Here is a 27807-nt window from a genome sequence, read left to right on the forward strand (position 1 = left end):
CTTTTTAGCACTAAAAAAGGCCATTTATGGTACGTTTTTTGCAGTGTCAGTAAAAAATGTGGCTGTCAGTAAATGCCATGTTTTTTGCCAGTAAATAAAAATTGGTGCTGTTTGTAAATTTTGGCGTCCTGTCAGTAAATTTCACTTTGGGGGTTGGCAACACTGCCAGCAACCAATGCCCATTCTCAAACCGCACACAAAGGGAATCTGTACCCGAGTACCTGCCCACTTTTCCCCTCGTGGGGGCTCTGATCTGTTAGATGCATATAAACTTCATAAAACTTAGGGATAGATAGGAAGGGTTACACTTCTTTCCTACACAAGGCTGCCTGTCACAGGGACATCTCCCTGATCGGGTGACACACAGCGATAATGATGTGATTTCCTGACACATCTATAAGGCTTTATTATACCACTCATCACCCAGTATACACACTGGGGGTCGGGAAACTATGATACATGGCCGGGATAATGGCTGATCATCCACAGGTTGCCGGGGCCCCACACTTGTTTACTATGGAGAACAGCCCGGCCATAGCACGGTATTGGTCGGCTCCGTACCCGGAAGAGGCGTGACCATTCCCGCCCCAAATGACAATAGCTCCGGCCAATCTTGACACCGAGTGTCACAAGCGAAACCCGCCCACTGACTGCTCTGTCCAGTCGGCTCTTGGCAGAGGGCGGGACTTCCGTTGTTAGGGTGCTGGCGACTCTGTTGCTGCAGTGTGTCGGGGAGAGGCCCGGCATGTTCGGACTGAGTGTGTACTGAGAGGCAGGGGGAGATGAACGGCTTCAGTACGGAGGAGGACAGCAGGGATGGGCCGCCGGCCCCGGCCGCTCCGTTCTTTGGTCAGACGTGTTGTCTGATAGACGGGGGAGAGCGCTGTGCCCGGCCGGCTGGGAACGCGTCTTTCAGCAAGAGAGTGCAAAAGAGCATCAGTCAGAAGAGACTCAAACTGGACATCGACAAGAGCGTGAGTGCACTCTGTGTGTGTGTGTGTGTGTGTATATACAGGGTGTCTGTATACAGTGTGTGTATATACAGGGTGTCTGTATACAGTGTGTGTATGTGTGTACAGGCTGTATACAGTGTGTGTGTACAGGCTGTATTGTATACAGTGTGTGTGTGTGTGTGTGTGTGTGTGTGTGTACAGGCTGTATACAGTGTGTGTGTGTACAGGCTGTATACAGTGTGTGTGTGTACAGGGTGTCTGTATACAATGTGTGTGTACAGGCTGTATACAGTGTGTGTGTGTGTGTGTGTGTGTGTGTGTATATAGTACATAGTGTGTATATACAGGGTGTCTGTATACAGTGTGTGTGTGTGTACAGGCTGTATACTGTTTGCGTGTGTATATACAGGGTGTCTGTATACAGTGTGTGTGTGTGTGTGTATATATAATACATAATGTGTATATACAGGGTGTCTGTATACTGTGTGTGTGTGTGTGTATGTATATATACAGGGTGTCTGTATACAATGTGTGTGTGTGTGTGTGTGTGTGTGTGTGTACAGGCTGTATACAGTGTGTGTGTGTGTAGGGTGTCTGTATACAGTGTGTGTGTGTGTGTGTGTGTGTGTGTGTGTACAGGCTGTATACAGTGTGTGTGTGTGTGTACAGGCTGTATACAGTGTGTGTGTGTGTACAGGCTGTATACAGTGTGTGTGTGTGTACAGGCTGTATACAGTGTGTGTGTGTGTGTGTACAGGCTGTATACAGTGTGTGTGTGTGTGTACAGGCTGTATACAGTGTGTGTGTGTGTACAGGCTGTATACAGTGTGTGTGTGTACAGGCTGTATACAGTGTGTGTGTGTGTACAGGCTGTATACAGTGTGTGTGTGTACAGGCTGTATACAGTGTGTGTGTACAGGCTGTATACAGTGTGTGTGTGTGTGTGTGTGTGTGTGTGTACAGGCTGTATACAGTGTGTGTGTGTGTACAGGCTGTATACAGTGTGTGTGTGTGTGTGTGTGTGTGTACAGGCTGTATACAGTGTGTGTGTGTGTGTGTGTGTGTGTGTGTACAGGCTGTATACAGTGTGTGTGTACAGGCTGTATACAGTGTGTGTGTACAGGCTGTATACAGTGTGTGTGTGTGTGTACAGGCTGTATACAGAGTGTGTGTGTGTACAGGCTGTATACAGTGTGTGTGTACAGGCTGTATACAGTGTGTGTGTGTGTGTGTACAGGCTGTATACAGTGTGTGTGTGTGTGTGTGTGTGTGTGTGTGCATATACAGGGTGTCTGTATACAGCGCGCGTGTGTGTGTATGTATGTATATATATATATATATATATATATATATATATATATATATATATATATATATACAGGGTGTCTGTATACAGTGTGTGTGTGTGTACAGGCTGTATACAGTGTGTGTGTGTGTACAGGGTGTCTGTATACAATGTGTGTGTACAGGCTGTATACAGTGTGTGTGTGTGTACAGGGTGTCTGTATACAATGTGTGTGTACAGGCTGTATACAGTGTGTGTGTGTTTACAGGGTGTCTGTATACAGTGTGTGTGTGTACAGGCTGTATACAGTGTGTGTGTGTGTGTGTGTGTGTGTATATAGTACAGGGGTCTTTAAACTATGGCCCTCCAGTTGTTCAGGAACTACAATTCCCATCATGCCCTTGTCATATCTATGAATGACAGAGTTTTACAATGCCTTATGGGATGTGTAGTTCCACAACAGCTGGAGGGCCGTAGTTTGAGGATCCCTGATATAGTACATAGTGTGTATATACAGGGTGTCTGTATACAGTGTGTGTGTGTACAGGCTGTATACGGTTTGCGTGTGTATATACAGGGTGTCTGTATACAGTGTGTGTGTGTACAGGCTGTATACTGTTTTCGTGTGTATATACAGGGTGTCTGTATACTGTGTGTGTGTGTGTGTATATATAATACATAATGTGTATATACAGGGTGTCTGTATACTGTGTGTGTGTGTGTGTGTGTGTGTATATATAATACATAATGTGTATATACAGGGTGTCTGTATACAGTGTGTGTGTGTGTGTGTGTGTGTGTGTGTATATATAATACATAATGTGTATATACAGGGTGTCTGTATACTGTGTGTGTATATACAGGGTGTCTGTATACAATGTGTGTGTGTGTGTGTGTGTGTACAGGCTGTATACAGTGTGTGTGTGTGTGTGTAGGGTGTCTGTATACTGTGTGTGTGTGTACAGGCTGTATACAGTGTGTGTGTGTGTGTGTGTACAGGCTGTATACAGTGTGTGTGTGTGTGTGTGTGCATATACAGGGTGTCTGTATACAGCGTGTGTGTGTGTATATATACAGGGTGTCTGTATACAGTGTGTGTGTGTGTGTGTGTGTGTGTACAGGCTGTATACAGTGTGTGTGTGTGTGTGTGTGTGTACAGGCTGTATACAGTGTGTGTGTGTGTGTACAGGCTGTATACAATGTGTGTGTGTGTGTGTGTGTGTGTGTGTGTGTGTGTACAGGGTGTCTGTATACAATGTGTGTGTACAGGCTGTATACTGTGTGTGTGTGTGTGTGTACGGGCTGTATACAGTGTGTTTGTGTCTACAGGCTGTATACAGTGTGTGTGTGTGTGTGTGTGTGTGTCTACAGGCTGTATACAGTGTGTGTGTGTGTACAGACTGTATACAATGTGTGTGTGTGTGTGTATATACAGGGTGTCTGTATACAGTGTGTATAGGGTGTATACAGTGTGTGTGTGTGTGTGTGTACAGGCTGTATACAGTGTGTGTACAGGCTGTATACAGTGTGTGTGTGTGTGTGTGTGTGTACAGGCTGTATACAGTGTGTGTGTGTGTGTACAGGCTGTATACAGTGTGTGTGTGTGTGTACAGGCTGTATACAGTGTGTGTGTGTGTGTGTGTGTGTGTGTGTGTGTACAGGCTGTATACAGTGTGTGTGTGTGTACAGGCTGTATACAGTGTGTGTGTGTGTGTGTATACAGGCTGTATACAGTGTGTGTGTGTGTGTGTGTGTGTGTACAGGCTGTATACAGTGTGTGTGTGTGTACAGGCTGTATACAGTGTGTGTGTGTACAGGCTGTATGCAGTGTGTGTGTGTACAGGCTGTATGCAGTGTGTGTGTGTGTACAGGCTGTATACAGTGTGTGTGTGTGTACAGGCTGTATACTGTGTGTGTGTGTACAGGCTGTCTGTATACAGTGTGTGTAGTGTATATAGTGTGTGAGTGTGTGTAGCGTTTCTGTATAGTTGTTATTATACAGGGTATAGTACTGGTTTTATATCTGTGTGTATAAATCGCTCTGTATGTTCGTGTACAGTGTGTGTATGTATGTGTACACACACTACACCAACAAATATATCTGTATGTTAGTATACAGGGTGTATATATTGCACTGTGTAGCCTTCCATTAATGTGTACTGAACTATATTACTGTATACTGCACAGCCCACTATTATTAGTGTATACAGAACTCCTATTACTACAGTGCATTGCGAAAGTATTCAGCCCCCTTGAACTTTGCGACCTTTTTCCACATGGCCTATGGCTTCAAACATAAAGATATAAAACTGTAATTTTTTGTGAAGAATCAACAACAAGTGGGACACAATCATGAAGTGGAACGAAATTTATTGGATATTTCAAACTTTTTTAACAAATAAAAAACTGAAAAATTGGGCGTGCAAAATTATTCAGCCCCCTTAAGTTAATACTTTGTAGTGCCACCTTTTGCTGCGATTACAGCTGTAAGTCGCTTGGGGTATGTCTCTATCAGTTTTGCACATTGAGAGACTGAAATTTTTGCCCATTCCTCCTTGCAAAACAGCTCGAGCTCAGTGAGGTTGGATGGAGAGCGTTTGTGAACAGCAGTTTTCAGTTCTTTCCACAGATTCTCGATTGGATTCAGGTCTGGACTTTGACTTGGCCATTCTAACACCTGGATATGTTTATATGTGAACCATTCCATTGTAGATTTTGCTTTATGTTTTGGATCATTGTCTTGTTGGAAGACAAATCTCCGTCCCAGTCTCAGGTCTTTTGCAGACTCCATCAGGTTTTCTTCCAGAATGGTCCTGTATTTGGCTCCATCCATCTTCCCATCAATTTTAACCATCTTCCCTGTCCCTGCTGAAGAAAAGCAGGCCCAAACCATGATGCTGCCACCACCATGTTTGACAGTGGGGATGGTGTGTTCAGGGTGATGAGCTTTGTTGCTTTTACGCCAAACATAACGTTTTGCATTGTTGCCAAAAAGTTCAATTTTGGTTTCATCTGACCAGAGCACCTTCTTCCACATGTTTGGTGTGTCTCCCAGGTGGCTTGTGGCAAACTTTAAACGACACTTTTTATGGATATCTTTAAGAAATTACTTTCTTCTTGCCACTCTTCCATAAAGGCCAGATTTGTGCAGTATACCACTGATTGTTGTCCTATGGACAGAGTCTCCTGCCTCAGCTGGAGATCTCTGCAGTTCATCCAGAGGGATCATTGGCCTCTTGGCTGCAACTCTGATCAGTCTTCTCCTTGTATGAGCTGAAAGTTTAGAGGGACGGCCAGGTCTTCGTAGATTTGCAGTGGTCTGATACACCTTCCATTTCAATATTATCGCTTGCACAGTGCTCCTTGGGAAATCTTTTTGTATCCAAATCCAGCTTTAAACTTCTCTACAACAGTATCTCGGACCTGCCTGGTGTGTTCCTTGTTCTTTATGATGCTCCCTGCACTTTAAACGGACCTCTGAGACTATCACAGTGCAGGTGCATTTATACTGAGACTTGGTTACACACAGGTGGATTCTATTTATCATCATTAGTCATTTAGGTCAACATTGGATCATTCAGAGATCCTCACTGAACTTCTGGAGAGAGTTTGCTGCACTGAAAGTAAAGGGGCTGAATAATTTTGCACGCCCAATTTTTCAGTTTTTTTATTTGTTAACAAAGTTTGAAATATCCAATAAATTTTGTTCCACTTCATGATTGTGTCCCACTTGTTGTTGATTCTTCAAAAAAAAAAAAAATACAGTTTTATATCTTTGTGTTTGAAGCCTGAAATGTGGGAAAAGGTCAAAGTTCAAGGGGGCCGAATACTTTTGCAATGCACTGTATATACTGTACTTTCCCACCCCTATTACTGTATACAGAACTATTACTCTATACTGTACTTTACCACCCCTATTACTGTATACAGAACTATTACTATATACTGTACTTTACCACCCCTATTACTTAATACAGAACTCTTACTCTATACTGTACTTCCCCGCCCCTATTACTGTATACAGAACTCCTATTACTATATACTGTACTTTCCCACCCTATTACTTTATACAGAACTCCTATTACTATATACTGTACTTTCCCACCCCTATTACTTTATACAGAACTCTTACTCTATACTGTACTTCCCCGCCCCTATTACTGTATACACAACTCCTATTACTATATACTGTACTTTCCCGCCCCCTATTACTGTATACAGAACTCTTACTCTATACGGTACTTTCCCGCCCCCTATTACTGTATACAGAACTCTTACTCTATACGGTACTTTCCCGCCCCCTATTACTGTTATACAGAACTCTTACTAGGGGTGTTGAAAATAATTGCTGGATCGATGCAGCCTTAAACGATTCAAATACGATGCTGAGGAACGGCCGCATCGATGCATGGATGATGTCATCCCGACTCCACCCTTCTCAGGACAGCCCTGCCGACTGCCAGTGCACTCAAAAGTTAAAACAAATTAGTGTCAGTGACTCCGTTTCATGAACCCTTCCTAGTAAGGGTTAATGTACACTGATGCTTTATTGATTACCTTATTATCTCCCGATCTTTTCATCGCTGGTCAGTCACGTGCCCTCTGAACGGCCGATCTCCTCCCCGACGGCCGGAGTTGTGGAGTGCACGATACTGACGGCGATGAAAAGATTGGGAGATAAGGTAATCAATAAAGCATCAATGTACATTAACCCTTACTAGGAAGGGTCCCTGAAACGGAGTCACTGACACTAATTTGTTTTAACTTTTGAGTGCACTGGCAGCCGGCAGGGCTTTCCTGTGAAGGGGGGGGGGGGCTGCTACATAATGTAAATTGGCTGTGTTATGTCAATGGCGGGGCTGTGGGTAGTAATCGTGATGCATCGGTAATTGTTGATAATCGTAATCGAATCGTGAGACCAGTGAAGACTCGAAACCCTACCTATTACTCTATACTGTACTTTCCCGCCCCCTATTACTGTATACAGAACTCTTACTCTATACTATACTTTACCGCCCCTATTACTGTATACAGAACTGTTTGGTGCCCCATTACTGTAAACTTCACTTTACAACCCCCTATCGCTGTATAATGAACTATACAGCCTTTATTACTGTATACTGAACTGTACAGCCCCTATTACAGTATATTGCACTTTGCCACCCCCTATTACTGTGTACAGAACTGTATGGTGCCCCATTACTGTGCACTGCATTCTACACTCTATTACTGTACACTGCTATTACTGTACACTGCATACTTCTGCCCTCTGTTACTGTACACTGCATACTACTGTATACTATTACTGTATCCTGGACTGTAATGCCCCACTCTCTTTCACTGCACTTCCCTGTATTGCTGTATACAGCACTGTTCTGACTAGGGATTGACCGATTATCGGCAACACCGATTATATTGGGGGCTGATATGCACTTTCCCCGATATATCGGAATCGGCCACCAAGTTGACGGATATTGCCGATATTTCGGGAAAGTGCATGTATCGGAGTGATGCCTGCAGCTACAGGCATCACCCCGGTACCGGCGTCCATAGCCGATGGTCGGCTGTCTTGTAATGACAACCGATGCGGCTGAGAAGCCGCTTGACTGTCATTACAAGGAGCGGGAGGGGACGTCCTTCCCCCCCCCCCCCCCCCACCCGCCGCCTTCTGCAGCTCGCCCAGGTCTCCCGTCCCACCGGGAGACCTGGGCAACCAGCCTGCACGGCCGCCGAAGGGAAGACCCGATCAAAGCCGCATTCGGCTCTGATCGGGTCTCCATGTAAAAACCCAGAAGTGATGTCATGATATCGCTTCTGGGTACTCAGTGCCAGATTAAAATAAATGACAGCATTCAAAACAGCCAAACTTGGCATTTTGAACTCTTAAGTGCAGAGGAGGGGTTTGGGGTCTTTTAGACCCCCAGATCCCTCCACAACAGTAACTGTGAGGGGAAAAAAAAAAAAAGTTTAAATTTCCGAAAATATCGGTATCGCCATTAAAAAAACGATATCGTTCGATCACTAGTTCTGATCCTTATTACTGTATACTTCTCTGCACTTTATTACTGTATACTGCACAGTGCTTTCCTCTGTTATCATATACTACCTTCTATTAATACTATTACCTCTATTATTGGTATTACTGTATACAGTGCCCTCTGTTACTGTAAATTACAATGTTCTGCCCCTATTATTGTATACTGCACTTTATACCCTGTGCTGTCTACATTCCTCTCTACACTGCACTGTACTTCTATATGCTATGCTATGCTACTCTACATCAGTGATGGCTACTGCTTGTACTACCATATACTATCACATTGTAATGTGTATTTTATTTCACTTTTCTAGTAGGCACAAATAATACCGATACTCTCCCGTTTTACCAATAAGTGTGTGTATAGTAACATCATCCACCTGAAGCTGCAGCTGGACATTTGTTCATTGTGTATGACTTGTGTACGTTGTATGGTGTATTGTACTGCTCTTACCATACATAGTACATTGATATATGGTTACCCTGAACATAAAACGAGCAGATGTGTTTATATAGTGTGTGTTTGCATTGCTACTTTGCAGCCTGCTACTATTCAAGGAGATGTGCATGCTTATTGTACAGTGTATGCTGTATTGCTATATTTGCGTAATGTTTATATTGCATTGTGTGTCGTCCTTCTTCTTTTTTTTTTTTTTTTTTTAAGATCACTTTTCATAGGCTACAGACAATAGCACTATATAATATATTATAGCGCATGTGCAGCATGTTACTCTGTACCACTAATTCTATTCTGTTGTTTACTGTCAGTCAGGGTTTGTGCCCAGAAAAAGGCAGAAAGCGAAAGACTAGTCACCAGTATTGCCTGTAGTGTTCCTGCAGTTGATCTTTAACCCATTACATACTTCCCATCTTCCTAAGAAGCCATCTTGGCAAAGGCTTGGTTTTAGTTCCCTCAGGAAAGAGAATGGCGAGTGGCACTGTAACGACATCACCAAATCTCTCTCCAATTCCCCTGATACCAGCAGTACCTTAGGTCTCACACTGCAGATATACAGCTATGAGGCTGTAAGTACAGACCAAGCACTCACGGGGAGTGCACTGCTGTAATAAAATAAATTTAAGGCAAAAGATACAATTTTCAGGGTACAGCTTAGGCATAGTTAACACAGTTCCTGTAACATAGCAAATATTCACATTTTAATTCAGGTGCATGTTAACAGGCATTCACTGTAAGAGTGCTGCACATTCTATTTACATGCAGCTAATTTGGTTATGGAGCAGTATGCTGTCATTTATTTTGTCATGATCAGCCTCCAGTCTTTTAGTATATCAACTTCATTGTCTAGTTGATACCCTGGGGGTTCAATCAGCTCTAAGCAGCAGGTACACGGCCTCCTAAATGGGATATCAGATTTAAAGGAGAAGTAGGTCCCAAGCTTTTTTGGCTGTACTTCTGTGGATCACTGTCAGCTGATGTCACAGAGTCCGTCCACCTAGATGCATGGACTAGCAGCTGGCTCAGCCTCTGTGATTTGCCGAGAGACTGAGTCATCAGATTCCGCCCCCTCCACAGCCCAGTGCTACAGTGAGCACTGGAGGGGCAGAGCAGAGTGTAATGACTGACAATCTTAGAATCAATGGGGGACAAATGCAGCATCAGACCAGTGTTGCTTTGAAGAAAAACACCCTTGGGTGTGTGGGACTCTATACTCTTTAAAATTAGTTACCTATAAAGTCCCACACACCCAAGGGGGTTTTTCTACAAATCATTGTTTAGGGATTATGGTGACACTATACCCTCAGGTTTGGTTACACAATATATCCAGACCAGTGTTGCATCCACCTAGATGAGTGTGTATTATATATATATACCCTAAACCTAAGCATGTTCAGACAAAAGTCCAAACCTGTTTGAGCTATCCCACGGAAAGCTGTCAAACTTAACAGCCAATCATAGGCAGTGGAGACTTTCCCCATCCTGTAACCACATGTCTACTTGCTCTTTGCATACGTGCGGCTGCAGAATGCCTTGATCAACTTTGACAGCTTCCCAGCAGGATAGCTCAGGCAAGTTTGTATTTCCGAATACAGACACCTGAGCTCATCCCTACTTTCCCGCTGTGCTGGGCGCAGGGTTTACATCTGTTTTTGCCTTGGCATCTAGCCAACGGTGTGCAGTTTCCACTATGTAATCTTTAACTACAGGCAAATGAAGGCCAGATGAGAGCTCTCTAAATCTAGGTGGACATTGTATGATGTCCTCCTAGGATCGCACCTGGCATGCCCCACAGGCTTCGTTGCGGTACGATCTGTCACCCGCTGTGGCCACCGGACACAGTGCATGGCAGATTAGTGTACCAGGCTGCTGCCAGTACTATGTGATTGCTGTGACCAATCACAGCAAATCTCATGACAATTGTACAAAATGGCTTCCATTCATACCATTCATTGTGTACTATTGTGTTGATCTCTGTGATTGGTCACAGTGATCACATGGTACAGACAGGGCCAATCAGAGCACATCTGTACCATGTAATTAGCTGTGGCTAATCACAGCAAATCACAATAGTAAACACTGGGTGTCATACATAAAAAAAATGGTTGCTTATAACATTGTTTAGCAAAGAAAAAAAAACAGTGGTGATTAAATACCATCAAAAGAAAGCTCTAGTTGTGTGAATTAAATGATATTTGGGTACAGTGTTGCATGAGTGAACAATTATCATTCAAAGTATGACAGTGCTGAAAGTTGGAAACTGGCCTGGGCAGGAAGGGGGTGAAAGTGTCCTATATTGAAGTGGTTAAAGATGCACGGGGGACCTGCACTTTTAGACCATATACTGTCGCAGACGATGTTGATAACAGAGTTGTATATGGTGTGCCACATGCACTGTGATGGTATATACTGGGCCTAGATGGTCCCCAGGAAGCATATTATTGGTGTTACTAAAACATTACAGCTGGTACCCAACATTTTGTTTTTTAAAGTGTATATTACCCCAGCATTTCAAATTCCTGATATGTGTCTGTTATACCATGTACTTGTATGAAAAGATGTCCTATTGTCTTCTGTTCTGCATTGCTTCCTTTGTGCAACATACCTGGTGATCCTGCCAGTCCCCCAGCTTTTCTACAGTATCTCACAAAAATGAATACTGTACACCCCTCACATATTTGTAAATATTTTATTATATCTTTTCATGTGACAACACTGAATAAATGACACTTTGCTACAATGTAAAGTAGTGAGTCTATAACAGTGTAAATTTGCTGTCCCCTCAAAATAACTCAACACACAGCCATTAATGTCTAAACCACTGGCAACAGTGAGTACACCCCTAAGTGTTAAATTGGGCCCTAAAGGCCCGTACACACGTACTGATTGTCGGCCGTAAAGATTCGGCCGACGACCGATCGGCCGATTGTAGGCTTGTTAGTATGATGCTTCCGACAGCCGACAGCGCACTTTCGGCCGAAAAGAATCTGTCGTGCAGGCATTAAAATTTTTGTTGGCCAACACCAGAACGGCCGATTGTTCGCCAGTCAGTACAGAATTCGGCCGACAGACAGCAGATTTGCAAGACTGGGCATGCTCAGAAAAGAAAAAAGACCAGGAAAGTTAACCATCACATGACATCACTTCTGCAGTCGACTGTTGTTGGCCGACAAAATTTGTGTGCAGTCTTTTGCAGTTTTCAACAGACAAGACAGCCCTCGGACAAAAGACGGCCGATCGTTCGGTCGACGATCGGTACGTGTGTACGGGGCCCTCAGGAAGTCACGTGACGTAACGCGTAGGAGGTGCCACCGTAACCGGAAGTGACGTTGGTAATCGGAGCGAAGTCCCCGCAGCGCTATTCAGATTGTTTGTTTATATGCCTGAAACAAGCGGGCCGAATGTAAGTGTATTTCTTTTTATGCGAAATAAATTGGTTTTAATACTGCACCATGATGGCCCTCTTTATTTGATGAGCCCCTGAGGTTGTGGCAGCAGTTAAAGAATCCGCAGTAGAAAGCGCCCCAATACGGACCCCTAGAGGCATATCGGGACCACTGATAAGATACTTTAGGCAGGACCCGGGAGCCGTGAAGTACGAGATTGAGGGAAAAGATACATACACACAGGCGATTTATGCATATTACTGAGGTGAGAGTTTAGAGCACCTAGAAGTGACACCTGGTGGAGGAGAAAGTCACAGCACCTTAACTGCACGGAAGCACTTTGTTGTTTAAGTTTGAGATTGAAGTCACACACCTGATTATATTATTTGTGGTGATCTGGAAGAACGGACATTTATTTAAATCACAAATTTTGATTTTTAAGGATTTTTTTCTGTATCATTTGCATTTATATATGAACTGCAGCACCCAGCACTTAAGAGAAAGATTGTTTTGTCTCACGATTAATTTATTTGATCACATGGTTTACTGAAGCACTATTATATATCTAAGGTTATGAGGTTGTGATTCAACAAAATATAAACACCCCATTCCCCACAAGCACAGCACTGTAATTAATTGTAACAAATCAACTGTAATTTAATATTTTAAATAATTTTCTTTTGAGTTTAATTCACTTCTGAAGCGCACCATAACCCCCCTGTTTAAATTGCTGTGTAAACTGGTTTCTGGTGCCAGTATCGTGGTGCAGCAATAAGAAGGAATTAAAACCACCTCAGATAGCGCAGGAACCACCTATACATATACATTTATTTTCCAGCACTGCCTTAACCCTCTTGGGCATGGACTTCACCAGAGCTTCACAGATTACCACTGGAGTCCTCTATCACTCCAACATGAGGACATCACAGAGCTGGTGGATGTTAGAGACCTTGCGCTCCTCCACCTTCTGTTTGAGGATGTCCTACAGATGCTCAATAGGGTTTGGGTCTGGAGATATGCTTGTCCAGTCCATCACCTTTACCCTCAGCTTCTTTAGCAAGGCAGTGGTCATCTTGGAGGTGTGTTTGGGGTCATTATCATGTTGGAATACTGCCCTGCAGCCCAGTCTACTAAGGGAGGGGATCATGCTCTGCTTCAGTATGTTACGGTACATGTTGGCATTCATAGTTCCCTCAATGAACTGTAGCTCCCCAGTGCCGGCAGCACTCATGCAGCCCCAGACCATGACACTCCCACCACCATGCTTGATTGTAGGCAACACACACTTGTCTTTGTACTCCTCATCTGGGTGCCGCCACACACGCTTGACACCATCTGAACCAAAAAAGTTTATCTTGGCCTCATCCGACCACAGTACATGGTTCCAGCAATCCATGTCCTTAGTCTGCTTGTCTTCAGCAAACTGTTTGCAGGCTTTCTTGTGCATCACCTTTTTAGAAGAGGCTTTCTTCTGGGACGACAGCCATGCAGACTAATTTGATGCAGTGTGCGGCGTATGGTCTGAGCACTGACAGGCTGACCCCCACCCCTTCAACAGCTGTAGCAATACTGGCAGCACTCGTATGTCTATTTCCCAAAGACAACCTCTGGATATGATGCTGGGCATGTGCACTCAACTTCTTTGGTTGACCATGGCGGGGCCTGTTCTGAGTGGAACTTGTCTTTTTTAAACCGCTGTATGGTCTTTACCACCGTGATGCAGCTCAGTTTCAGAGTCTTGGCAATCTTCTTATAGACTAGGCCATCTTTACGTAGAGCAACACTTCTTTTTTTCAGATCATTAGAGTTCTTTGCCATGAGGTGCCATGTCGAACTTCCAGTGACCAGTATGAGAGAGTGAGAGCGATGACACCAAATGTAACACACCTGCTCCCCGTTCACACCTGAGACCTTGTAACCCTAACGAGTCCCATGACACCGGGGAGGGAAAATGGCTAATTGGGTCCAGTTTGAACATTTTCACTTAGGGGTGTACTCACTTTTGTTGCCAGCGGTTTAGACATTAATGGCTGTGTGTTATTTTGAGGGGGCAGCAAACTTGCACTGTTATACAAGCTGTACACTCACTACTTTACATTGTAGCAAAGTGTAATTTCTTCAGTGTTGTCATATGAAAAGTTATAATTAAATATTTACAAAAATGTGAGGGGTGTACTCACTTTTGTGAGATACTGTATACGTTTTTAGTGATTGGGCAGCTGCCTATAAATCTGGAAAAAGGTATTCGGCAAACCATCAGATTGGCTTTTTGATGAGAAAAACCGTAGATGTTGAGTAAAAAAAATTTGAATCTTTTTCACTTCCCTGGTTTCTCTCCAATCTGTGAATTTAAGTATTTGTATTACTCTTGTTATATTTTGCCTTTCTTTGGTTTTGGAGAGTAGGTGGAGAAATGCAAATCATTCCTTTATACCCCTGGACCAACTGTACAGCAAGAATTGCTGGTTTCTAGTACAAATACAGACTAATATTAAAGCCATTTGTTCCAAACTGCATACATACACTGAACAAAATTCTAAACGCAATACTTGTTTTTGCCCCCACTTTTCATGAGCAGAAATCAAAGATCTAAGAAAACCGGTATTCATCTGTGAAGAGAACACCTCTCCAAAGTGCCAGACACCATTGAATGTGAGCATTTGCTTGCTCAAGTCGGTTACAACGACGAACTGCAGTCAGGTCGAGACCCCGATGAGGTTGACGAGCATGCAGATGCGCTTCCCTGAGACGGTTTCTGACAGTTTGTGTAGAAATCCTTTGGTTATGCAAACCGATTGTTGCAGCAGCTGTCCGGGTGGCTGGTCTCAGACGATCTTGTAGGTGAAGATGCTGGATGTGGAGGTCCTGGGCTGGTGTGGTTACCCGTGGTCTGCAGTTGTAAGGCCAGTTGGATGTACAGCCAAATTCTCTGAAACGTCTTTGGAGACGGCTTATGGTGGAGAGAGACCTTTTTCTCCAAATATTCACAAATCTGTCTAAACCTGTGTTAGTGAGCACTTCTCCTTTGCCGAGATTATCCATTCAACTCGCAGGTGTGGCATATCAAGATGCTGATTAGACAGCATGATTATTGCACAGGTGTGCCTTAGGCTGGCCACAATAAAAGGCCACTCTAAAATGTGCAGTTTTATCATACAGCACAATGCCACAGATGTCGCAAGTTTTGAGGGAGAGTGCAATTGGCATGCTGACTGCAGGAATGTCCACCGGAGTTGTTGCCCGTCAATTGAATGTTCATGTTATCTTTGATATTTGCATTCAGCTGATGCCTGATTACCTTATTATCTCTGATCTTTTCATCCTCAGTCACAAGCCCTCTGGCCGGTCGATCTCCTCCCCCCCCCCCCCCCCTCCTCCCTACCGGCCGGAGTGCCGTAACAATCGCGTGCCCTCTGGCCAGCTGATCTCCTCCTCCCCGCCAGCTGGAGTGCACGAGACTGACAGTGATGAAAAGATCGGAGATAATAAGGTAATCAGGCATCAGTTTACATTAACCCTTACACACTATAGGAAGGGTCCCTGAAACGGAGTCACTGACACTAATTTGTTTTAACTTTAGAGTGCACTGCCGGCAGGGCTATCCTGGGAGTGCAAGGGGGGGGGGGGGCTGCTATATAATGTAAATATGTAAATTGGCTGTGTTATGTCAATGGGGGGCTGTGTTTTATAAATGGGGGGCTGTTTAATGTGCAGGGGGGCTGTGGAATGTACTAAAGGGGGCTGTGCCATTTCGTATTTACTGTTCTAAAAAAATACTGTTGTCTGTTGTGTTCAGACTTTGCTAAATGCAGGGAGTTTCCTCTTTTTTTTTTTTTTTTTTCCCTTAGAGCAATAAAATAAAAAAAATGGAGCTCATCTGATAGCTTGAATTTTTTTAATGAAAACCACAGACAGTAATCGTGATGCAAAAAAGACAAGTAAATGTCTCCTGCTCTCAAATGTTGCGTAAAAACCAAAGAGACGGTGGCTAAATTGTTGGCATCTGAAGTCTTGCTGCCCTCTCAGGATGATGGGCATCCACAGAAACTGAAAGCATAAAAGACAAGAGAAGGGCGCACCGACCTAGTGCAATACCATAAAACATTTATAGGAATTGTTAAAACCACGTCATACATTATACTCACAAGAGTATGCTATATAAAAGCAAAAACCAAAGGATTCCTTCGACTATCCAGAGACTGCAGGACCATATTCCTTAATTAGGACAAGCGAACTTGGTGTCTATATAGATAGGGCTAACGCGTGTCAAGGGAGAACCCTCTTTCTCAGAGCCATCCGAGGAATCATCCCTCAAAGTCAGTTTCTCTTACGTCCTCCGACAGTCGCCGCCTCTTCATATTCGTCACATATGGGGTATTAGACTTTGCTCCGAAGGAGTAGCTAGGCAACAGAATATGTTAACAATAAAGCTTTAACATATCCCACCCTCAAGGGGTGGTCCCCTCAGTCAATACCCTCCTACTTCCTGCAACCATATCTCAGTTTTAATGTCTAGCTTGTCAGGAGTGGCTGGCTCTCTCTGTGCTGGGACTTTTTGTCCCAGACTCTTTCTTCTTTTTGATATTTTGTTTGAGTTTTCTCTCTACCTTTACTTAGCTGTTATTTTTGTCAGCATTAGTTAGTTCTTCGGACGAAGAGGATCATGCGGACTGGGTCTCGGGCTGATCCCCCTGGTCGCAGGTCGTGGGTCAGTGGCTTCCCAGTCTGCCATCGAGCGTTCAGCCAGGTAACGCTCCTGGCACGGTGAACGACCCATCCCTGTTCGGTGCAGGGATGATTGGTGAGGTGGCTACCTCACCGGACGCTGTGCGGTTTCTGAACCGCCATTGGTGTGCGTCTTGAGTAGCGACTCTCCCTGCCTCATGTGCAGCGGCTTGTTCGCCTGTGCGGGTTCCCCACGCCATGTGAGGTAAGTGTATCTATGTGGGGACCTGTCTGTCTGGGGGGGTCTCAGTCTGGGACTGTGTAACCTGCCTTTAATCACACTGCTTGTCTCCCTATCTCTCGGCTGCATGCTGTGGGCTGCAAGGGGGGGGGGGGGAGCTGTATGACACTGAGTATGTCAGGCTGGGCAGTGTGAGGAGCTGTGTGCTGTGGGGCATGTTTTTAATGGCATGTTGGGGCATATACAGCGATCGCTGCGGCGATCTAACATGTATCCATATTATGGGATGATATTGTGTGTGATTTTATGCACTGTGGAGCGGCGATTTCGGCGCCAAACGGCGCCATTTTACCGGCGCCCGCTCCGGCCGCATGGTTTACATGCACGGCGGCCATTTTCTTGTAGACTCCATAGGCTTACATAGAGCGCCCTGGCAGCATCACTTCCTCTCTCCTGGAAGCACCGATCGAGGCAGCAGCTGCAGCGGAGTCTCCTCAGGTTTTATCCTTCTATTCCTGTGTTCCATTGCCTGTATTCAGTCTGTATATTCCCTGTGGGGGTCTCATTGTGCCTGAGTGTGGTGCGGTGGGCTGCGCTTGCCGCGCTTGCTGTAAGGGGGCAGTTAACCCTTGGTTGTCTGGCATACAGGGGCAATGGATTCTCAGGAGGGCAAATTTCCCACAGTCTTGGTGGAAAGCCAGGGGACCGCTGTTTCCCCCCCAGGGGGGGGATTTGGCCACTATTGTGGCTGGCCTTGCTGCACAGGTGCAAATGCTGGTGGCTGCTCAATCTACTAAACGGCCCAGAGTTGCTCTGTCCTCTGATTCTGAGGGTGAAGGTGATGGGGCTGTTCTGGCGGGGACCCCCCTATCGGGGTCCCGCTCCTCTCTGGATCTAGTGGGGTCTGAGGTAGAGGCTGAAGTTGAGGGGGTTGATAATTCTCCCCCTGGCTCGCCTGAAGAGCTTGCAATCATGGATGAGTTGATTGCTTCCATTAAGCAGACGCTACGTTTGCAGGACGAGGTGTGTCCCCCAGCTGCCTTGGCGGCTTATGGGACGCAGAGAAAACGCAGGACGCCGCAGGTCTTTCCCTGCAATGCTGATTTTCAGCGCGCTGTTAAGGACCAATGGCGCGATTTGCGCAAGCCTTTTGCGGTACCAAGTAAATTTAAGCTGCGTTATCCTTTCTCGCCTGCCACTGATGAACGGTGGTGTGTGCCTCCGCCAGTAGATCATGCTATTGCGGTTTTGAACAAAGCCACTGCGATCCCGGCAGAGGGATCCCCTATTTTCCGTGATGCCACGGATAGGAGACTGGAGTCTCTTGCCCGTCATACTTATTCTGTTACGGGTTCTATGCTTAAGGCTCTGTTTGCTTCTCTCATGGCGGCCCAGGCGATCGCAAGTTGGACGCAGATGCTTAGGCGCGTCCTAGTGGCCGATTCGGCCTCAGCGGCGACCCTGGATATGGTGGATCAGATCCACCAGGGTGTCATGTATCTGTGTGATGCGGACCTGGACCTGATTCCGTTGGCCGCGCGTGTGCACAGCGTGGCGGTGTTGTCTCGCCGCCTGGTTTGGTTGAAATGTTGGTCGGTGGACCAATCTTCACGTAAAACCTTAGCCAATCTGCCTTATGATGGGTCTCGCCTTTTTGGGGAGTCCCTGGATGTGTTGATTAAGGGGATTACTGGGGGTAAGAGCACTCTCTTGCCCCATTTCCCCAAGGCTAAGGGGGCTTCTGGGAAGAAGCATGCTAATTTTCGGCCCCCTCAGGGGTCCTTTCGTGCCTTTCGGCCGCACTACAAGGGCAAACCGTTCAAGGGCCAGGGCTCTCAGAAGAAGCCCTGGTCTGGAAAACAGAAGTCCGGCCAATCCGGACCTGCGGCCCATAACAGTTCGGCCTGAAGGGGCGCCCTCACCCAGTTTTGGGGTGGGGGGACGCTTGCTCGGTTTTCTTCAGCCCTGGTTGGCCCGTGTGCGGGACAGATGGGTTCTGGAAATCGTTCGATCTGGTTACAAGATCGAGTTTCTCTCTCGGCCAGAGAGCAGATTTTTTCCCTCAAATCTACAACTGTCTCCAGAGCGCCTGCGGGATCTGCGCCTGGCGGTGCGGGACCTGAGGACTCAGGGAGTGGTGGTTCCGGTGCCTCATCGGGACAGATTTCGGGGGTTTTATTCCAATCTGTTCACTGTGCCCAGAAAGGAGGGCAAGGTTCGTCCAATTCTGGACTTGAAAGCTCTGAACCGCTCTGTGCGGGTTCGCAAGTTCCGCATGGAATCCCTGCGCTCGGTGGTGGCTGCCCTGGTTCCGGGGGAATTCATGGCCTCCATCGATTTGAAGGATGCGTATCTTCACATCCCCATATTCGAGGGTCATCAGAGATACCTTCGATTTGCCATTGCGGAGGATCACTACCAGTTCGTGGCGTTGCCCTTTGGGCTCGCCTCGGCTCCGCGGGTCTTCACCAAGGTGCTTGCACCGGTTCTGGCATTATTGAGAGCCCAGGGCATTTCTGTCCTGGGGTATCTGGACGACATTCTGATTCGGTCTGCGACCAGTCAGGGTCTGGAGAAGGACCTGTCTGTCACGATGCAAACTCTGCAGGAGTTCGGTTGGACGATAAATGTTCCAAAGTCGACTCTGAGTCCGTCGGTTCGTCTTCCCTATCTGGGAATGATACTGGACTCGGTGCAGGCGAAGGTCTTCCTGCCGGAAGACAAACTCAGGACTCTTCAGGAGGAAGTCAGGTCCCTCAGGGACGTTCCGAACTCGTCTCTGCGGACGTGTATGAGATGTCTGGGATTGATGGTCTCGGCTTTCGAGGCGATTCCTTTCGCGCAGTTTCACACGCGGGGTCTCCAAGCGGAGATCTTGTCCAAGTGGGACGGGCGACCTCAATCTCTGGATCTTCAGATCTCGTTGAGTCATCGCACCAGGGAAAACCTCCTGTGGTGGCTCCAGTCCCCGTTGGTGTCCGGGGGCAAGTCGTTTCGTCCGATCTCGTGGACGATAATCACCACGGATGCCAGCCTGTCGGGCTGGGGTGGTGTTCTGGGCGTTTTGTCCGCCCAGGGGACCTGGTCGGAGGGGGAGTCTTCCCTCCCGATCAACATTCTGGAATTGCGTGCGATAAGGCTCTGTCTTCATCGCTGGACGGACCGGCTGCAGGGCTGCCCGGTTCGGGTGCAGACGGACAATGCCACGGCGGTGGCCTACATCAACCACCAAGGGGGCACCAGGAGTGCCCGAGCGGCTCGAGAAGTGGCCGACATTCTGTCTTGGGCCGAGACTCATGTCCCGGCGATAACGGCGGTTCACATTCCGGGAGTGGAGAACTGGCAGGCGGACTATCTGAGTCGCCAGACCCTGGATCAGGGGGAATGGTCTCTCCACCCGGCTGTCTTCCAGATGTTGTGCGCGAAGTGGGGTCTTCCAGATGTGGACCTGTTCGCGTCTCGCCTCAACTACAAGGTGAAGAGGTTCGTGGCAAGGACGCGCGACCCTCGGGCGGACGCGTCGGACGCGTTAGTGGCCCCGTGGCATCAGTACAGGCTGATGTACGCGTTTCCACCGATTCAGTTGCTGTCCCGGTTCCTTCGCAGGTTACACTCGGAACGCAGCACGGTGATTCTTGTGGCACCGGACTGGCCTCGCCGGTCCTGGTACGCAGACCTCGTGAATCTGGCGGTCGACGCCCCCTGGCGTCTGCCTCTTCGGGACGATCTACTGTCTCAAGGACCGATTTACCATCCTGCTTTACAGTCGCTGGCTTTGACGGCCTGGCTGTTGAGACCGAGGTCCTGAAGGAGAAGGGTCTCTCTCCAGAGGTTGTTCATACCTTGATCAACGCGAGGAAGTCTTCCTCGGGAAAGGTTTATTACCGTACTTGGAAGGCCTATTTTGCCTGGTGTGAGTCCAGGGGGTTTTCACCCCGCACGTACTCGGTTTCCCGTGTGCTGTCTTTCCTTCAGACGGGTGTCGATCAGCGTTTGGCGCTGGCTACGATAAAGGGTCAGGTGTCTGCGCTGGCCGTTCTGTTTCAACGTCCCGTAGCTTCCAACTCCTTGGTTGGCACTTTTATTCAGGGTGTGCGGCATCTGGTTCCTCCTAGGAGGGATCCCTTGCCCCCTTGGGACTTGAATCTAGTCCTGTCTGTGTTACAACGTGCTCCTTTTGAACAGATCAGGGAGATCTCGTTGTCTATGTTGTCCAAAAAGGTCGCCTTTTTGGTGGCGATCACTTCGGCTCGCAGAGTGTCGGAACTGGCGGCTTTGTCCTGCAAGTCTCCGTACCTGGTTGTTCATTTGGATAAGGTGGTCTTGCGACCTAATCCTTCTTTTCTGCCGAAACGAGTTTCGGAATTCCATCTTAACGAGGATATTGTTTTGCCTTCGTTGTGCACGAAGCCTAAACATCCTAAGGAGGTGAGATTGCATTCTCTGGATGTTGTTCGAGCGATTAGGGTTTACCTTAAATCGACTGAGTCTTTTCGAAAGACGGACTCCTTGTTTGTTCTTCCAGAGGGTCCTCGGAAGGGCATGGCGGCTTCCGCCTCTACCATTGCCAAATGGATCAGGCAGACCATTGAACAGGCTTATGCCTTGCAGGGGAAGGTTCCCCCTGTGCCTGTGAAGGCGCACTCTACTAGATCTCTGAGTACGTCTTGGGCCTGTCGTCATGGGGCTTCTGTAGCCCAGGTGTGTAAGGCGGCGACTTGGTCGACCGTGCACACTTTCACAAAATTCTACAAAGTAGATGTTCAGGCATCGGCGGATGCTTCCTTTGGCCGCAAGGTTCTTAGTGCGGCTGTTCCCTAGGGTCCCTTGTTGGGGACTCCTGGCTGTTGGGATAAGTTTTGTATCCCCTGGTTTTTTGTCTTTTCCTGGGTTGTTGCTCCTGTTGAGCACTTATTTTTGCTGTTGCCCAGCTAGTTTCCTTCCTTTGGTAAGGTTTCTTTCTTTGATGTGGAGACTGCGTTGCCTTTCGGCGCGGATGCGTTTCCCACCCCTCATGTTTGCACTGCTTTGGGACGTCCCCATATGTGACGAATATGAAGAGGCGGCGACTGTCGGAGGACGTAAGAGAAAACGGAATTTTTGTAAAATCTTACCTGTAAAATTCCTTTCTCTGAGTCCTCCGACAGTCGCCGCCCCCGCCCCTCTTTTGGGGTTTGAATGTATACTCTACTGCTATTCCACTAAAACTGAGATATGGTTGCAGGAAGTAGGAGGGTATTGACTGAGGGGACCACCCCTTGAGGGTGGGATATGTTAAAGCTTTATTGTTAACATATTCTGTTGCCTAGCTACTCCTTCGGAGCAAAGTCTAATACCCCATATGTGACGAATATGAAGAGGCGGCGACTGTCGGAGGACTCAGAGAAAGGAATTTTACAGGTAAGATTTTACAAAAATTCCGTTTTTCACCCATTCCTTGAGATCACCAAGTAGTGACATTAGTGGGGTGATACTTTGATTGGGAAGAGGCTATTTTAATGGCTCTTAGGGACTACCGTTAAACTATTTGTTATACTTTTTAAAATAATATCAGCCATTTAGGCATTTTTCTTAGACATCCTACCACCCTTGTTTATTTCCATTTGAATTAATTTGTGATATTTTTCTATCTCAGGTTCGACATCTTTACATCTGTGACTTCCACAAGAATTTTATTCAAAGTGTTCGGAATAAGAGGAAGAGGAAAACTAGCGATGATGGAGGAGACTCGCCAGAACATGAAACGGATGTGCCAGAGGTCAGCATGTCAAAATATTAATTTTTGTTTAAGATTCTTTTTTAAATTGAGAAAAAAAAATGTATGTTCCTAAACTTGCATAACAGCACACAAAGGTGTTCATATTCATGACAACCTGGGTTATGTTGCCACCATAAGGTGGCACCTTCAGTGCCCAGACATTACCCCAACCAGCTCAGCTAAACCTCTGTTTTTAGCTTGTATCCAAAGGTACTGGATGGCCTGTTCCTTAATCCCCTGGCGATGCAGAGGTGGGACTTCTCCAGTTAAGTCGCTAAGCCAGTATGTCGAGGGGACTGCACCAGGACCCTGCATTTAGGAGTGGGGACAGCCTGTAATGTCTGCCTATTGGTACTGTACCCTGTGGGCATAAATCTCTGGTGTACAGCATACATGTTGGCATGGTGCTTTATAGGTCTGGGGCAGTGATCTCACTAAAGGTTCTTGGTCTATTCTTCCATTCTTTTCACAGTATCGGGCTTTGACTGCATGGCTACTAAAGCCCAAATCCTGAGTAATAGGGGAATTTCTGATTCTTTAATTCCCTACCCTTCTTTATGGTAATTTCACAGCCATGTCTTGAGTTCAGTCATGTTTTTTTTTTTTTTTTTTGCTAAGAAAAACTGATAAATACAGATTCAGGTTACATCAATTTGTACATACTACTTCAGATTACGTCAGTTTGCAGTTCAGTGTTTTTTTTTTTTTGTTTTTTTTTTTAAGAAACTATAGGTAAAGTTGATTCAGGGATCATACGATTGCCTCTTGGTGGATCAGAAAGACGTTTTTTTTCCACTGCCGGAGCAAATTGGATCATGCTTTGCTGGGGTTTTTTTTGCCTTCCTTTGGATTAACTGTGGGTTTATGATTGTGTATATAGGATTGTAAGCCCCCATTCACACTACCGCGACGCGAACAGCGCGCCGCGACCTCGGAGCGGCCGCCACGGACTTCATAACATTGAAGTCTATGGCGGTCGCCTCCTGGTCGCCCCAAAGAAGCTCCGGACCCTAAGTCGGAGCGACTTGTGTCGCTCCTATTAGAACGGGTCCGCAGCTTCCCTATGGAAGGCGACCTGTGAGGCGACCAGGTCGCCTTAGTGTGAACGGGGGCTAAGAAAAAAAAAAAAGTTTGTTTTGATTTCCCCTTTTTATTGGTCGAGCTAGATGGACTGTTTTTTTTATTTTTTTTTCAACCAGACTAACTATGTAACTAGTCATAAGTGACCAAAGTGTAAACAAAACATGTTTCTTGCCTAAAAATGGACATAAACAGACATCAGTTTACATCTGTTCAGATCCTTCTGAATGGAAAAGGACGCAGCCTTGCTACATTAAAAAAAGGCATCTGAGCAGGCACGGATGTAGGCGGATGTAAACTGATGATGATATGTTGATATTTGCAACCCCATAGGAATTAAATAGCTGTCAGTTTTCATCCAAAAACAGACAAACAGTATGCCTGTATAAAAGGGCCCTAAGGCTAGAAAATCAGCCTCCAGGAAAGTGTACAATTGTAAGTGGAAGACTTATTTCTCCTGGTGTGAAGCTATTCGTCCCCAATAGTATGTTGTGGGGGGGTATTTTGACATTTCTCCAGTCTGGTGTGGAGGTATCTCTGGCTTTGAGTGCCATCAAGTGAATATCTTTGACTTGGGCCATGCGCTATCAAAGAAAGACCGATCATGTGTCATTTCTCGGTTAAAGCTTTTCTCATGGATTGTTCTGCGTGTGTGGCCCCATTTGTCTCAGTGGGACCTTAACTTGGTCTTATCTGTCTTACAGTCTTCTCCTTTTGAACCTCTGAGAGATTGCCTTGTCACTCCTTAGTTTCTTCTTAGTGGCCGTTTCTGGCTCGCAGGGTCTCGGAGTTGGCTGCACCTACCTGCAAGGAATCCTTCCAGGGTAAGGAGGTGTTGAGGCCTCAGTCCTCTTTCCTACCTAAGGTGGTTTCTTCCTTCCATGTGAACCAGGGCATTGTGTTGTCATACTTGTGTCCTAAACCTAAGCATCCGTTGGTAAAAATGCTTCACTCTTTTGATGTTGTTCGATCTGTTCAAGTTTATCTGAAGTCTTTGCTTTAACAATCTAATTCTCTCTCTGTTCTAGCCGAGGTCCCTTCTCAATTTACTTTTTCTAGGTGCATTTGTCAGCTCGTTTCTCAGGCCTATGGTATCAAGAGCAGGGTTCCTCCTTTCTGGTCTTCTCTTTACACATTTATTAACTTCTACCAGATAAGTTTATTCCGCTGTGGACACCAGCTATGGGCAAAGGTCCTACAGGCAGCTTTGTACCGGGGTTTCCCTCCTGTTCTGGTTTTGGGCATTTGGGCCTTTTTTCTTTGTTGTCCATCCCTTGTGTTCAGCACAACCCAAATAGTCATAAAATATGAACTCCTCTGTGTACCGTGATGTACAATTAAGACATTTTTGCATTTTTGGCTTGCTTATAAAAATCCTTTTCTTGGAGTACATCACACGACAGAGATCCTTACTGTCTTGTTTGGGTTCTTCATTGGCCAGTGTCCTTTTAGCTGAAGGTGGCTGCTATAAATATGAGACTCTGTGTCCTGTGATGTACGCCAAAAAAAAGGATTTTACAGGTAAACCAAAAATGGCTAAAACCATTTCTTTTTATGTCAAAGAAAGCTGCTTGATTGCTGGCTACTAAGTTCTGCTTTAATTTCTCTTCTTTTCTTATTAAAAGTATTAATTGGACTCTTTATCTCTCTGTAGGTTGATCTTTTTCAGCTACAAGTGAACACACTGCGCAGATACAAGAGGCATTACAAGCTACAGACTCGTCCTGGGCTCAATAAGGCACAACTGGCAGAGGTATATTTCTGACTTCACAAACAAGCAAATTAAACACTGTTTTTAGCGAGAATTGTTAGACTGGGGCAATTTGGTTTTTTTGGGAGTTTTTTTTTTGGCAGACTAGCTCGTAGGTGTGCTGGGACATTTTTCTTTGTTTGTGATGTGAGTTGCTTTCCATGTGCACCTTACTCCAAAGGCTAGTTATAGATTGGACAGTAGAACACATAGTGTTTAAAAAATAATTGGGGCTTTATATGAGATGTGGCCAGTTTACAAATGATGATGTAAATAATCATATACATATGCTGGTAAGCACAAAATAAGTATATAATTAATTAACATCACGTATTTATTAGTATATCCATGGCAGTTTACTGTTTTTGCATTGTATATGTACTGATGTAAACTGCCATGGATATACTAATACGTGGTGTTAATTAATTATATACTTGTTTTGTGCTTACCAGCATATGTATATGAATTATCATTTACATCATCATTTGTAAACTGGCCACATCTCGTATAAAGCCCCAATTATTTTTGAACACTGTGTGTTCTACTGTTTAATCGCATATAGGGATGGAGACTCAATGGCAAGAGTCTCATCTAAAGTCCCACTTTTCCCCTTCCCCTCCCTTTCTTTTAATACAATATAGTTATAGATTGGGGGCGGTTGCCACTTTGTACATTTGATTCCCAGTGCAGGCCATACACAAACCATTAATCAATCACAGATTCAACCGTAAACTATAATCACTAATGTATTTGGACTATATTTCCATAGGGTTTGACTTTAATATATATATAATGTGTGTATATATATATATATATATATATATATATATATATATTAATAAAGGTAAAATACTGCGCTAAATAAACAAACCCTATGTCAACGGAAAAAAAGCAGCTTGCACCAATTCTAAAATATGGATATAAATGAGCTTGAAATAACATGCAGCTCTTTTTGTAATAAAATCCACAAAATATCAAGTGGGAATGAAAGTTCATATAGAGTCCACACACATATGAATGAATGGGGAATCCAAGATAAACGTGGTTCAGACAGAGTAAAAAGTAAACTGTGAATCCAGAAGCCACCACCAGCACACACCAGATGTCCAAGCCTCTTATCGGATCTGACAGACCCCCAATACAGAGATCAGTCAAGCGTGCCCAATAAACATTCACTCATGTGGAGCCGGTCCCAGATCCAAAAGTCCTCCATGTCAGGCAGCCTGGTACCAGTGCTTAACAGACCTCAGATCAAAGATATAAATGGAGACTCCTCATGGTATAGTACATCAAACTAGAGGTTTATTGTAAGGTAAATTGGCCACTTACACACTATCCAGTAGGTAACAGCATAAAACAGTATGTAGATCGATGTAGCAGTAGCTCTGTACTCCCAAAAGATGGCCCCCGGATCCTCCACAGCAACAAGAGTCACGCCAGCCAAGCTCCGCCTACATGTTTCGTCTTACACAGGAATGGGTATAAAGACAACAAGCTGCTGCCCAGATAACAGGACATTTTAATCTCATTACCATAGTAGTAGTCACTTGTTGCCAAATGCTACCAGGTAATTTGCTATTATTTTGAATGTTACTCTTTTAGAAAACGGTGTCTGTCTAGCTAACTATAACTACACTATAAACTTACAATGAAAAAAATCTCAATTGCATTTTGTGAATCTTTCTTTATTCCATTTTCAATGCTAGGCAGTTTATTCATGCAACATTATATTTTATTTATCTTCCTTTTTTATTTCCCCCCATACAGACTGTGAGCCGGCATTTCCGAAACATTCCAGTGAATGAGAAGGAAACACTGGCCTATTTTATCTACATGGTAAAGAACAATCGAAGTCGCCTGGACCAGAAGTCTGAAAGCAGCAAACAGCTGGATGCGTAGCCACAGAGACTATAGGACTTTGACCAGCTTTTACTTCAAACCAATGAACGTGTAAATAGAAATCATGTGTGGTCGCGGCCACCAATCCTGTGCCATATCCTCTTCTCCTCAGCAGACCGGCTGATGGTCTTTATGTACGGACAGTGTGTTTGCAGCACTGCGCTCTGCATGGAAAAATTTAATAGGGAAAGCCTGGTCAGCTACTACTCCCTTTTTATAATTATTACAGGCATGTGCCATTCATGTATACTGCCTTGGACTTGCCATATGAAAACCGATGGTTAACCTTCCCTATA

The 27807-nt window shown here is 45.4% G+C and overlaps 1 protein-coding gene across 1 annotated transcript; it reads left to right on the plus strand.

Annotated features, from left to right (window-relative positions):
- Positions 1 to 687: 687 nt before the first annotated feature.
- On the plus strand, positions 688 to 27807 carry SAP30L (SAP30 like). Its single transcript, XM_082256106.1, has 4 exons — positions 688 to 974; positions 22660 to 22782; positions 25517 to 25615; positions 27380 to 27807. Exons 1-4 carry the CDS (start codon positions 783 to 785, stop codon positions 27509 to 27511), a joined length of 546 nt encoding a protein of 181 aa, XP_082112232.1. The 5' UTR covers positions 688 to 782; the 3' UTR covers positions 27512 to 27807.

The sequence above is a fragment of the Pelophylax lessonae genome (genome assembly GCF_965119305.1).
Source record: "Pelophylax lessonae genome assembly, chromosome: 4".
In the NCBI taxonomy this organism is placed as follows: Eukaryota; Metazoa; Chordata; class Amphibia; order Anura; family Ranidae; genus Pelophylax; species Pelophylax lessonae.

Coding starts and splice junctions, on each gene's coding strand:
- SAP30L (XM_082256106.1), top strand. CDS start 783: ATGAACGGCTTCAGTACGGAGGAGGACAGCAGGGATGGGCCGCCGGCC. Junction 22,783..25,516: donor ATGAAACGGATGTGCCAGAG/GTCAGCATGTCA, acceptor ATCTCTCTGTAG/GTTGATCTTTTTCAGCTACA. Junction 25,616..27,379: donor ATAAGGCACAACTGGCAGAG/GTATATTTCTGA, acceptor CCCCCCATACAG/ACTGTGAGCCGGCATTTCCG.